Genomic DNA, 14,285 nt, shown 5'->3' with positions numbered 1-14,285 from the left:
TGATAACTATCTCTATATGTACTGTAAATCTCAAACTTCGTCGTTCGGGGTGTCTAGCTATAGCTATTAAAATCTAAAAATGAACGATTCATTTCGTTCTGGATTTGATCTCAGAACCTTCCGCTCACCAGGCAATAATCTTATCAATTAAGCTACGCGAGATGCAATGAGTTCATTAGGCGGTATGAGTTGTTGTTGGTTAAAATACGCATAGCATTCTGCATTCCACAACGTCACTAAAGGTTGCTCTCATGGCTCTTATTAGTAGGTTTAGCAATACGTATAGTAGCTAACTCAAATTAGTCATTGGCAATGTGCCAGGCTAATGGCAAGTGGCAGACAACTACATTACCTGCCACTGTTTGTTAGCAGTTTTTAATACCCGTGCAACGCCAGGCATTCGGCTAGTTGAACATAAGCGTGGATACAATTTGCAGACATTGCACTCTATAAAATACATGCCCAAAGTATTTCCACAATATAAAAAAGTTTTCCACTGCCCTGACAAAAAAATAGACTTACTGGTCCAAGAACTTTAGGAAGCCAGTGCTGGTATGTTATGTGTTGCATAATAGCGCCTACAATCTTTCTCGACTCATGGTACACCATATCTCCATCCCAGTGTTCATTGAGAGAAGCCAGTTCTAAGGCTATCCTGTTATGTTCTCTCATGAAGAGAGTGTGAATAGCTATGAGGCCTAACTGCTCATTGGCTCTTAGATCTCCAGCAAGAAAGCAAGGAATGTGTGCTTTAGTAGGGTCAATCTATATAACAAGAGAAGGCATGAAGCAGAACTGATACTCACCCCATGCCTAGGCCAATCTCATGCCAACTGGTTAGCTTTCATATCATGAAATATTTTTTTCATAAATTTCAGCATCGCAACAACAATTTTTAGAGATTGGTCATCTATCTACCTTTTGCATCTATTAAAGTGAGCAAGTAGATAAAAGGCAGAGATTAAAACGTATTTTTGGAAAAAACAATTTGTTTTTAGGGGAAATAAAATATATTTGTATGAGTTCATCATTGTTATGCAAGCCCATTACTTCATTACTTATTACTTTATTATATAATATAATATTATTATATTATATTACTTTATTTAGCTACAAACAGCTGTCATAACAATATTGAAATGAATACATGTAAATATCCCATAGCAGCCTTAGCATTAAGGTTGCTATACATGTAGAATATTAATTCAGAGCAGCCTTAGCATAATGGTAAAGGAGTTATCTTTTCACTGAACATACAACTAGGGAAAAAATTATGGTTTACCTGACAATCCATTGGAGCATCAATATTGAATGGCAAGAGGTATTTGCCATCCGTTGTTTGTAAGAGACCAGTTCTAAGAAGGCCCCTGTCTCTTGACAAATCTCTGAGACTTCTCGAGTAACTTTCATCTGATCCGTACACATTCGATGCATCTACAAGCGTATAAGAAAATATTCAGCTTGAAACCCCGTGTCATAAATAAAGGTGCGATGCACTAAAAATTATCGTACTGAGCAATCAAAAGTTTAAATAACAAAGTGTATGAAGAATTTTAGCTAAGCAGCAGCTGCTAATTTAAATGCTGACAATCAAATAAACACAATAATATAGCTAAAAACTATTCCCAAAGTACAATCATACAAATTATACCTATGCATACACACCAATAAATGATGTCAACTCATTTAGTTGCTCCCGATGAGCAATCTTTTTGAAGAAAACAGAAGTCATGCCACTACCACAAGCAGCACTCGATCTGGTGACTCCAATACAGGGTCGATGAGTAAGTCGAGGGTCACCTGGAGGCGTTTGTATCGGGAAGCATGGCGACTGGTTTTCACATGTTGAGTTACAGTGTCGGCCATCACTGAATCTGAAAAAATTATGTTCGCTGTTTAGGTTTCGCTTTGACGTCTTCTAAAATTTCCTTTCATCTAACATCAGCTTTACGCCAGTAACATAGACAGGTGGCACAGTTTATAATACCATATGATGATAACGGAATTACATTAAAAAATATTTATAGAAGATGCGCATAAAAATGAAGCAGAAGGCAATACCTAATGACAATTATAATGATGTAACAACAATGAAAAAACCATTTTTACCAATTTAGCTGCACTTAGATTATGAGCTGAACACTAAATTTTTTATTCTAGTAATTTTTAAACAATTAAAGAAAATGAGATATAAATAAAATAGAACAAAGCAAACATATTTTTTAATCTACATGTATTAACATTTTTTGATTGAATTAGACAAAGTCAAAAATTACAAATACTTTGCCCTTCACGCATGAAATATTCAAGATCGACCTTCTTTTTGGATTGTACTTATATTTTTCGTCTTTTACCAGCAGGACCTATTATTACAAACTCGTATTTAGTGTCATTTTCATTCAGCAAAATGTCTTTTTCTGCCCTAATGCCCCTTGTGGGTAGTGATTCAAATTCTTTTGGGCTTAAACCTGGATGCTATAAAACAACTAGCAAGAGATGAGTAGAGATGGACCATCATTAACTGAACCCGTGAAGTACGAAATATCTGTTGAAGCAAACAGAAAATGGCTTACCTTGCATGGCTGACAGACATTGGAGTAAGGGTGATATCATGGTCAAGGAATTGTCCCCACTGCATCAAGAAGCTCGTGTATACATTGTCTGCCTCTATCTCATGGCTGCTCATTACTCTTGTAGAAACGAGCCTCGCGCTTGGTTTACTGAACCCATGGTAGAGCTTACTAGCATTCCAACCTAACGAACAGGAAACGGGGTGCCTCAGGTTTCTCAGCAAGCAATAAAGAAGCTTTAAGAAAACAATGCTCAAAGGCCGCAGCAGAAAGAACAGAAGCTATTCAGAACAAGAGTTGTGTGCTTTTGGATTTAGCTAGTAACGCTATTTTCTCTACAGCCACCTTCAATGCAAGGTATGCCAAACTAACTAAGCTGCCTAAGCAGTCTTCTGATTGCTATCGACAATCTCAACCTGTAACCAACAGTTATAATGGAACAAGCAAACATACCTGGCATTGCCCGGGTAAAAAGTACAACTTGAATTTCTAATTTTATTGTTTAAATAACAAATTTTTAAACAAATGCAATATATAAATGTACAAAAAAAGATATAAATATCAGAAATAAATCAAAAAAGTTTTTAATCTACCAACATTATCCAATAGAATTAAACAAAAACCAAGAGTTATAAATACTTTGTTACGGATTCATCAAATATTCAGGATAGAACTTCCCTGTACCATTATATCTTCCGTCTTTTATCAGCAGCCTGTACTATTACAAACTCTTATTTAGTGAAATTTTTATTCACAAAAATGACTTTTTCAGCCCTAAAGTCTCTTAGGCGTGGTAGCTGGAATTCTTTATTTTTTTTGGCTCAAGGGAATATTACTCCAGTACCATATGGTATGCCGTATGGTACTGGGGTATTATACCATATGGCATATGGTATGCCATACCATATGGCATATCATATGCCGTAATACCATATAACATAACATATGATATTATGGTATGCCATAATACCATATTAAAAATTTCAAACCAGCCTTTTATCAGAAAGTTGGTTTCTATAGTACATGCACGCACTACGCACGCGCTACGCACGCGCTACGCACGCGCTACGCACGCACAAACACACACGGACTTTCACTTTTATAATTATATAAAGTATAAATATGTTTTTGATAACTTAAATAAAGCTTTCTCAAAATATACACAAAAATTAGAGTAGTAAATGTTTGATGTCAGAGAAGGCTTTTTACTTTTACCAAATAAGGCAAGGCTGTTTTCATAATCCAATAAACTTAAGCGTTTTATGAAACTATTTCACCATTTGTCTGCTTGTCATGAAATATCAAATATAACTCATATGTTAGATTCAAACATAGCACATCTGGTTAATGTTTTAAACTGCACCAGCCATATGTTCAAGATGCCCTACAGGGTCAGCACATTGCTGGAAATATTCAACTGGTAGTCTCTTACCAACAGGGAGGTTGAAGTTATTCTCATAGACAGCGGGCAACCAACGGTTGAACTTTGTAAGAGAGGAGCCCAACATTGGCCGCCGAAGATTGTTGCAGGTTCCGTCGAAGCTCCTGTACTTTTTGTGAAAACACATGTTGGTGCAATCTATAGGGGTTCGACTTTCCGCGCAGCCTGACAGTTCGGCTATTATCTGAATGTGATTTGGCGAGAGGATCTCTCTCACATTGTTGTAAATGTCTGCAAATAAAAGAATTGTTCATCAAACATGCGCATGCCATAATAGTTATGATGTTAGATTAATTATAACAATTTACACCAACAAGCAGATGGTTACTAACAAAGGATATAAATAAAAAGCAATACAAATCACACAACTAAAGTTTGAGACACTATTGTAAGTTAAAGTGAAGTCTCCAAGAAAATAAAACTCAAGCTCCACGGTTTCCAACACATCACGAGACGGTTCAATATTGCACATTTGCAGTATTGAATTCAATCGCGATCAGTCGTGACTTGTCCATTTATAGACCGAATTGCGATATGTTTTTATATTATTGCAGTATGTAAAAAAACTTGTAAATTTTTATTTATATTTGTTTGTGTATTTCAAATTAAAATTAACTGCTTTGTGTTTGTGATAATTAGAAACATTTACTTCATGAATGCCTGTGCGTGTGGAAGGCCATGGAATGAGTGTATTATGAAACTATTACTAAAGACCCATGCTCTTGAGTTTCAATATCACTCACTCTGAAAATCGTCAGGTGTGAAATAAATCGTCATTATACGATTATATCATTTATACAATTAGCGATATAACATTAAATGCTAGCGATTTTCAAATCGTCTACCTTCAAAATCGCCATCAAACAATTAAATCGTCATATCGCAAAGCTCTTAATGCGACACACAGGCACCATTAATGGCCTAATGAGTTAAACATAATGCCTGGCTCCAGAAACACTAAATTTATAAATAAAACTGTTTGAAACTGAATTTAATATTTAAAGTAAGCGCAATATATCAAGTGAGTTTAGATTATATATCTTTTAATAATAATTTATACTCTATCATCAGCGTTTCCGTTGTGCTATTTAACAATGAAAAATCTCTCACAGGCCATTTGTAATTACTAAATAGGAGTTATGGACATCTGCTAGTGGGTGTGTAGAAGGATGACATATACCAATGTTGACAAGTTTACAAAGTTTTCAGTAGGTGATTTGCCAGCACTGCAGAGAAAGACAACTCCAAGCTCAGCATAAACTGGGCAGCTTTATATGCTTTCATTGTAGGTAAAATTTGTATGTTACCTTTGTTGTCAAGTTCTATCTGGTCAGCATCGTGAACCTTCTGCACAATGAGCTCTAGAGTTCTTTCAAATATCTCTGCGGACCTGCCAATGTTTTGGGCAGCCTGTGAAGGGAACTTGAAAAGAGCAAGCAGGTCACTAGAACTCAATGGCTTGCTTTTATCTCGCAGTTCCCGCAGAGTTTGATCTGCAGCGTTGTCAACTTCTAACCTCGCGGTAGAAACCGCCTCTTCCACAAATCTGTCTCCTGGATAGATTCTTTCTACTGCACCTGCAGGCAAAATTACATAATAAGACTTATTACGTGAAACATAGAGGTTTGGCATAGTACATAGCATACATATTACCTTGATGAAATGGACGATGATGATTTTGATTAAGACAGTATGATATGTATAGAATTTGATTTGCAAATACATTTACATATAAAATAAAAAGCCATATAGAAAGATTATGCTATACGTATGTCAAGGTTTTGCACTCTATTGCTAGCTAGATTCACAGAGTAATCTATTTGCGTATGTGTTCTTCCGCGAATAGAATAGTTCGCAAAAATGCATGACACTCGCATGTAACTCCGTGAATAATATTACCCTGTAGGGTAACATTTTACACAATAAGACCTATCCATCGTTTTTATGACTTAATCACCCTGTTTGCACATGCGCTCGTCCACGAAAAAGCCGCTCTCTGTAGAAAACGATTGTCATTCTCTTGATTAATAGTATTTTTCGGTGTTGTTTTCATACTAAAATAAAAAATTTGCAAACAAAAGCATTGTTTGCAATAATTAATTGCAGAAGCTTCGTGTTTTTAATGATAAAAGTTGTCCATAAAGATGGCAGACAACGATAGAATGACGTCACGAAAAAACGAAGGATTATGTAAAATTTTACTAAGTGTATCAAATAGACAGGAATAACACTCGGCTTGAGCATATACATGTATTTTCAAAAACAATATAATCAATATAATATAATTTACTTTAGTTTATACTCCAAATCAAAATTGAAAAAGATGCTCGCGTAGTCACTTTAGAGCGAATGATGAGAAAATTATGTGTAAATCATGTAAAAAAAATTTAACCGGTAGAAAGCTGCAACCGAAAAACTCCAGAGAGCGAATGAGCAACCGCATTAAAATGTTTATGGATTTAGCCTAATCTTCTATTTCTCAACGCATTTCGTACAAACTAAATCTTGCAGCAATAAATCAAGCATCCACTATCAGTTGTGCAGTTTTTATTTCATTATTACAAATATTGAGAATGCTGTCGATGGAACTTGCTCTGTTCCTGTACGGATCAGATTGACTACAATGCCAGAGCAAATTATATTAAGCAGTTTTATCAAATTGATTTGGGAGGAATCCGGTTGCTGATGCATAGACATTGTGATATTCAGTGTGCAGTTGAATAAATTAACCTTAGTGATCGATTGATTTATATAATTAAGGCTGCCAATTTACCAGAACCACAATCAGATTACAATAATCAATGCAAGCTTGCTGGGTTTCACTCAAAGGTGGCTGAAACTCAGTCAATGTTTTATAGAATGTTGAGGAACTCTGGTCTGTGTACGTCACTCAGTTTATATGGTTTATGTAGATAACATGAAGCCATGGTAATCAGAAATTTTTCTAATCTCAATTATTTATAAAAATTTCCTATACTTGATAAAAAATTAATTACAATTATATTATTAGTAAAATATTAAATTGTTTGTTTTTCTAATTTAGCTTAAATTTCCTCAACTTATCCTACACTCTAAAAATAGACTACACTCTAAAAACAGCCTATACTCTCTAAAAATAGACTACACTCTCTAAAAATAGACTACACTCTAAAAACAGCCTACACTCTCTAAAAATAGCCTACACTCTCTAAAAATAGCCTACACTCTCTAAAAATAGCTTACACTCTCTAAAAATAGCCTACACTACACTCTAAAAATAGCCTACACTCTCTGATAGCAGCCTAAATTTTCTAAAAGTAGCCTGCATCTCTCAAGTTTTATTTATTTCCAAACCTAAACTTAAATTTTGCTTCAGTGAGTTAAAATTAGAAAAAATAGTACTTCTATTAATTCAGATTAAGTACCCACACAGGATTGTGTGGTAATTCTAGCCTATGATAAGTCTACTAATATTGGAAACTGGCAAAAACATGTGTTGGAAGCAAAGGAGCTCTTTGCGCCTTCATACTGAGATGAGGAACCTTAAGACCACAATTCGTTCTATGATCATGTAACTTCCATTGAAAGTCCTTTATTTTACAAAAACCAGGTTTAAAGGACGGCCGCATAAGCACCCAACTAGCTAACTAGCTTGCTTAGCTAACCAGCTAAGCAAAAATTCGAGGCTGCTGGAGACAAACTTATTAAATGCTGACTCTTACCAACAACTTGTAAGTGAATGTTTAGCCTGGCTGTTCCAACAGAGTTGATGGCATGGCACTCATAGGATCCCGCATCTTCCAATGATATGTTACTTATTGATAGGTAGCCTTCTCCATTTACTGTAATAATACCTACATTCATAGTTACCTCTTTACCTACCGACTAGATTACAGAACTAACAGACAACACATTAGCTTCCCTGCTATCTAAGCATATGGCACTTTATCTAACAGTGTCTGCTTATTTCAAGTCATATATGTTTATATGATTCAGAGGTGTAACGAGACATGAGACATCTCGAGTATCGACCTGTCTCGTCTCGGATCAATCTCGTCTCGACATAACTATTGCCAAACTCAAGACAGGAAATAAAACTAAAGCGCCTGCGCACGGCTGTTAAAACATGGCTGCAGAAGAAGGAAAATAATGTTGCAAGAAATAAAGTAAGACCTATTCAATAGATGGTAAAAATAGACATGTACAAAGCAATATGTTTATAATAATTATTATCAATCAAGCTCAAAGTTCTTAGAAATATGTAACTTCGCTATTTTGGAGCAGTTTGTGTCACTTTTGTTTACAAAAAATTCATGCATAATGCTATTAAAATGTTGTATTTAAATCGTTTACATGAGGAGAAAATTCAATTTAAAAAGAAGTTTATCGATTTCATATATCAAGTGCGCTAGTCCTTGTGTAGGGAAATCATCACCAAATGCTCATTATTTCACTGTCTCGTGTCTCGAATTTTTACAAGACAGTGTCTCGAGTCTCAAACTTAAAAAACCTGTCTCGTTCCACCTATAATATGATTTGAAATGAAAATTTTCAGAGTTTAGCCTACACAATCATTCAAATACATAATTTTACAGCTTTTTAGTTTACATATTTGAAATCAGGACAAAATTTAGATTAATTTAATATATAATTTATGGCTATTGACTAAATTCACAATGATTAACTATGGTGTGAATGAGAGTTTTAGTTTACCAACAAACGGGCCCATATTATTACGCACACCACCATAGAAAAGTTTTGGTATCAGCTTAAATGAAAAACTTAACCTTAAAAAGGCAAACTTAAATCTCTTCATAAGTTGTGTCCTCAATAATATAAACTCCAACAAAAGGTCCAGTTTATTACACACACCACTCTAACTATTAAAGCTGTTCAAATATTTAACCATGCATTGTTACAATAATACTCATGCTGGTTTAATGTATCCAGTGTAACATACTGTTGTATATCTGCCATAATTACAGGTGATAGCACCTTCCCCAGTTGTCAGAATACAGCTATACCTTAGCCTACCTTCATATTTATCTTCTGTTTCTTCATTTAAAGGTATGGCCTGATCGGCATGGTGCCAACTAATAGTTGGGTGTGGGTCTCCAGAAGCGCTGCACGTAAGTGTGATGTCACTTCCCATCTCTGCAGACACTGAACTTGGTTGTTCCGTGAAGGAAGGCGGTACTGAAAATATACAAGTTTTGCTAAAAAAGAGAATCTTTGAGGCAGGGATTGTACCAAATTAATAACTAGGGCAACCTAAATTTGGAGCTAGAAACTTGTTGATTTTGACCTAAAATAAATTGACTGTTTAACCTAAAAATAGGTAATTTTGACAATATTTTTTGACTTGAAAACCACTAACAAGTAGATATGCAAGAGATGCTGATATCCATCAAAATTCGTAGCACAAAAGTATTATATCTCAAAAAATATACTCTTCAACATTCTGATCTGCAAAATTCCTGTTTTAGAGATCCTTGTAAAATTACCAGGTGAAAAAACGAATGAATCAGAAAGGACAACAATAAGCCGAGTAATTAGAAATTACTTTTTCATCAGCTAAAAATAAAAAATAAAAACTAGAGATGGCTTAAATGTTGTTAATCCGGAAATTACTATAATGGTTAAAAAAACAAAAATTTGACCTAAAAGCGTAATTTTGACCTTATTGACTTACAAAAGTAATTTTTTACTCTAAAGCATTTTGAAAATGATCAAATGTGGGTTTAAGCAGTAATTAGTGCCTAAAAAGGTTGCCATTTTTCAGCATAAAGTTGCACTAATTATATAAAATTTGGCTTATAGTGACATTAAAGTGTACAGGGGACTTTCAACCTAACATTGTCTATTTTAAAATGGCTAGTCCACCACTTCATGGAACTACTGGCAGCGCTGTCGTGGCAATAAACCAACGATACCACACACGGTAATACGCCTCTTAATCAGCTTCAAACCAAACGGAACTTCCAACCTGTGAAATTATTACTCTGGCAGATGCCATATTTTACCTATTATTAAGTTAGCCGAGCACTTAATTCAGAAAGGTTGCTCTAGATTATAAATAATATGAAAGGTCAATAAACTATCAGGCTATCCGGTGAGTGACCTTAAGGCAAATAAATGATATGATGATTATTGAAGTGCCAGCCATTGTGAGAACGGGCGGAGGGGGGGGGGGGGGAGCAGAGAGAGGGGGGGTTCAGTGGGCCCACTAACTTATCTATGTTGTATTTTTATACACAATTCTTATTTGAATTTTTTCATCTTAACTCTTTGGGCATTCTGCTCACGCCTACGGTGTCAGCATGTAAGACAGCACCCACTCCCCGTATCAATATTCCCATCAATAGTGAAACCTGTAGGCAAGAGACACGCCTTTTGTAATTAAATAAATATGCATGACCACGCTATGCTCAGCTTTATCTTTAGCTCTCTGACCTCCGGAGATGCACTTAATGACTAGTACATAGAGACATACATGTAAAATACATAGAGGTATAAAATAGTATATACCTTTCTTCTTTTTTGTCAATAATACTAGACAATAAGATACTATCAGACAATGATAAATGTAAGGTGATCATGGGAAAATTCATAAATTGCAAATACTTTAAAAAAATATGAACTCATAGAATGCTATGTTGTATAATATCATATTAACATTGAGCATTTGCATTCAATGCATGCTCAGTTATGATTTGATTGAATCTTGAGTTTCCCTTTGGTCTGTTGTTGTTGTCAGAACTAGTAGTTATTTGAATTGCTTGTATGAATAACAAGAGCTGGACCTAGCTATAAAGCTATTGAAACTGACAATAAGGTGCTTACTAAAGAAGCTAATCTAACCTTCAAGCTGCACGCCTCTATATATAATCTCAGAGTCACCAGACGTCCATGTTATCCCTAATTCTCATCAGGCTATCATTATCATAACACATAAAGCTATGGACTGAGTCTGGCAACCTCTTGACCCCAACTTTAAGGCTATACTCATGCTAACCACTAGCAATGATGAACGGAGATTACAAATTTTACCTCGCTCCCGGACTGTTAGCTGACCATAGGAGCTGACAGTTGCTATGGTATTGGAAGCCTCACATTCATACCTCCCAGCATCTGAAAGCCGCACGTCTGAAATTCTTAGGTTGGTGTTGTTATGCGTGATGGTATACCTTAAAGAATTTCGCAGCTCTTCTCCTAAAATAATAAAAACACTGTCTCAACACATTTTTCCGAATGTCCCCGAGATGTGATTATATCAGTGTACGACAAAGTAGGTTTAACTGGGCAGATGAGATGTAACAGCTACAGGCACAGATTTGTAACCTACTTTTGAAGGTTGGTATAATGAATTGGTTATGTGTAATAAAAACTGTATGTTGAAAGTACATACTAAATTAACACTGTATATTGAATGTACATATTGAATAAACACTATATGTTGAATGTACATATTAAATTAACACTGTATACCGTATTGAATGTGCACATTACATAAACATTGTGTTGAAAGTACAATTTCAACCAAGACTGTATATTGAATGCACATATTCAATAAAAATGTACGTTGAATGTACACATTAAATAAACACTGTATGTTGAATGTACACATTAAATAAACACTGTATGTTGAATGTACACATTAAATGAACACTGTATGTTGAATGTACATATTAAATAAACACTGTATGTTGAATGTACACATTAAATAAACACTGTATGTTGAATGTACACATTAAATGAACACTGTATGTTGAATGTACATATTAAATAAACACTGTATGTTGAATGTACACATTAAATGAACACTGTATGTTGAATGTACATATTAAATAAACACTGTATGTTGAATGTACACATTAAATGAACACTGTATGTTGAATGTACATATTAAATAAACACTGTATGTTGAATGTACACATTAAATAAACACTGTATGTTGAATGTACACATTAAATGAACACTGTATGTTGAATGTACATATTATATAAACACTGCATGTTGAATGAACATAATAAATAATCACTGTGCGTTGAATGTTTTTTCAAGTGTGATGGATTTTCCGAAATAATCTAACATGACATTTAATATGAGGAACTATTTGATAGCGTTTACCATTTTTAATCCAGTTGATGTGTGGCTCAGGAAAACCCCCAACTTCGCAATTAAAATATGCTGTTCCTCCTTCAACCACAGAGCTAGATGTAACCTCTTCCACAAAATATGGCCTCTCTACCAAAAGTGTAAAACAGATGCATTACTTGTAAGACATATCTGGAGCATACAACAACAACTCCAGCTGGCTGATAGAAGTGAATGAAAGAGTCCTTAATATAATCCTACAGTAGGTGAAGAGTGAAGTTTTATAATAAGTCACACAGCTGACTTCTACAGCTGTTTCCATTAGTCTTATTGTTATTCACTCCTATGATTATTCTCAATCAAAATGTTTACAGCCACTAATATTGCAAGAATAAGTGTTATAATATATTGCTTTTGCATGTACTAGTAGCATTGCACAACCAACTTTGTATCAGGTGCTACTTGTACAGAGAATTTGATATGCTAACTGTACTATTCCATTAGCTTGAAATCTCGTATTATAAATTTCCAAATAGTTTACCAAATGTCAGCCATGTCATGGTAACAAACCAGTCAGAGTGTGTAGATACAATACAGATACAGATACAATACAATACAATACAGTCTACTACAGACTTGAGTGAAAAGTAAAACTACTAGAGCATAGCATGAAATTTTTTGGGTACTCATGTCACATGAAATATTTAAAACACATAGTTATAGTATTGTGCGTGTATAACTTTTTTATCAAAATTAGTAGTCATTATTAAAAAAATGTTTTTTGTTATATGCCAAAACAACAATGAAAAGACAAAGTGAAATGGTGAAATTTGATAAAGTGCCTTTACTTAGCAGTATTTTAATATAATTACTTACAATTACAATATACATCAAAAAATAATAAATATATATTGATACAGTTCTTGTTAGTGGATGATTAGCTTACAGAAATTTGTTGTAAAACTGACCTTGAACAGAGACGCTGGCAGTGGCATGCAGAGCCTCTTCACCAACTCTTGCAGTGCACCTGTAGAGTCCAGCATCACTTGGTACCACATCAGTTATGAGCATTGTACCAGAACTGAGCATGGTTGCTCGACTCGGTTCAATAGAGTAGGCCTCACCGTCTTTGTACCTAAACATAGAGCATAAACTGTCTGAGGTGAACATTGGCATCATTGTAACGGCAGAGCATTGTGACCAGGGCCAGCAGAATTGTTTGCGTGACTGACGCCGTAGCCGAGCTGAGTCTCAATATCGCGACAGGAGACTCTGCTGCAGATGAGCCGGCTTGGCGTGTCAAGTAATACAAAAAAGATCGCGGGGAATGATAAGAAGGCGGAGCCTATCGCACAGGCTGGAAATATAAGGAACCCACTACCAAGGAGCCAGCAGAGCTTGCGCAGACTCCCTGCATGATTGTCCTCTGTGTAATGCATTGACTTCATGTATACTTATACGTGTATATATATTGGGCCAATATATATTATTGTATTTGATACACTCGGTGTATTTATTCTTGCATTCTTATGGAGGGTAAAGGGAACTGACAGTTTTTTTTTTCATTATTCCACACCATGAGAGGTTGTATTGGAGTATAAGCTGCCAGAGTTCTACAGAGTTTATGATGTTACAGCAATAGAAGACATGGTTTCAGATGTAACTATGAGACCTGTAGGCACTGACCATGAGAGTTCTGCAGAGCCAGATGCCGTACATGTGAGAGAAATACTTCCTCCAATAGAAACCGTCTGATCTCTAGGCTGAGTGATGAACCTTGTTCGAACTACAAATGATAGCTTTACCTAGACCATAGGACCAAAGATCAATGACTGCAACAATGCAGGAAACACGATTCTATCTTGTCTGAATAATAATATGAGGACAGTGGTATAATATACAGACTATACTGTAGGCACAACCACCCACTTCATAGCCACATACCACTAACAAAAACCATTGCGCACACCAAACAAACATTTTGTCCGTCCTACACCTAGAATACCCTTATATCATAAGAATGTATTTTCTAAATACTTTTGAATTTCCATGTGATTATTACTAGTATACTGTCAGTCTAGTGTGCCTAAAGAGAGATCGCAATGTGTCATAACTATGTACAATTACTATAGAAGGCTAGTTGGTGGTTGATTGGGGAAGTGGGTCGAGTGATGGTTACCATGGTGACCATCATGGGT

The 14,285-nt window shown here is 35.3% G+C and overlaps 1 protein-coding gene across 2 annotated transcripts in view; it reads right to left on the bottom strand.

Moving 5' to 3' along the window:
* Positions 1 to 14,285, bottom strand: part of LOC137395267 (peroxidasin homolog) — a 28,409-nt gene that overhangs the window by 6,121 nt on the left and 8,003 nt on the right. For both annotated transcript variants that reach the window (XM_068082136.1, XM_068082135.1), the window contains exons 7-18: positions 13,774 to 13,873; positions 13,056 to 13,222; positions 12,121 to 12,237; positions 11,041 to 11,202; positions 9,025 to 9,186; positions 7,713 to 7,832; positions 5,319 to 5,588; positions 4,003 to 4,242; positions 2,574 to 2,754; positions 1,666 to 1,874; positions 1,283 to 1,434; positions 523 to 765 (exon numbers count right to left, since the gene is read on the bottom strand). In XM_068082136.1, coding sequence (XP_067938237.1) covers positions 523 to 765; positions 1,283 to 1,434; positions 1,666 to 1,874; positions 2,574 to 2,754; positions 4,003 to 4,242; positions 5,319 to 5,588; positions 7,713 to 7,832; positions 9,025 to 9,186; positions 11,041 to 11,202; positions 12,121 to 12,237; positions 13,056 to 13,222; positions 13,774 to 13,873 — 2,123 coding nt within the window. The remainder of the gene's footprint in view (positions 1 to 522; positions 766 to 1,282; positions 1,435 to 1,665; positions 1,875 to 2,573; positions 2,755 to 4,002; positions 4,243 to 5,318; positions 5,589 to 7,712; positions 7,833 to 9,024; positions 9,187 to 11,040; positions 11,203 to 12,120; positions 12,238 to 13,055; positions 13,223 to 13,773; positions 13,874 to 14,285) is intronic.

This window comes from Watersipora subatra, chromosome 4, assembly GCF_963576615.1.
Source record: "Watersipora subatra chromosome 4, tzWatSuba1.1, whole genome shotgun sequence".
Lineage (NCBI taxonomy): Eukaryota > Metazoa > Bryozoa > Gymnolaemata > Cheilostomatida > Watersiporidae > Watersipora > Watersipora subatra.
Note: the sequence above shows the minus strand (reverse complement) of the source record. Positions and strands in the feature narration are given on the sequence as shown.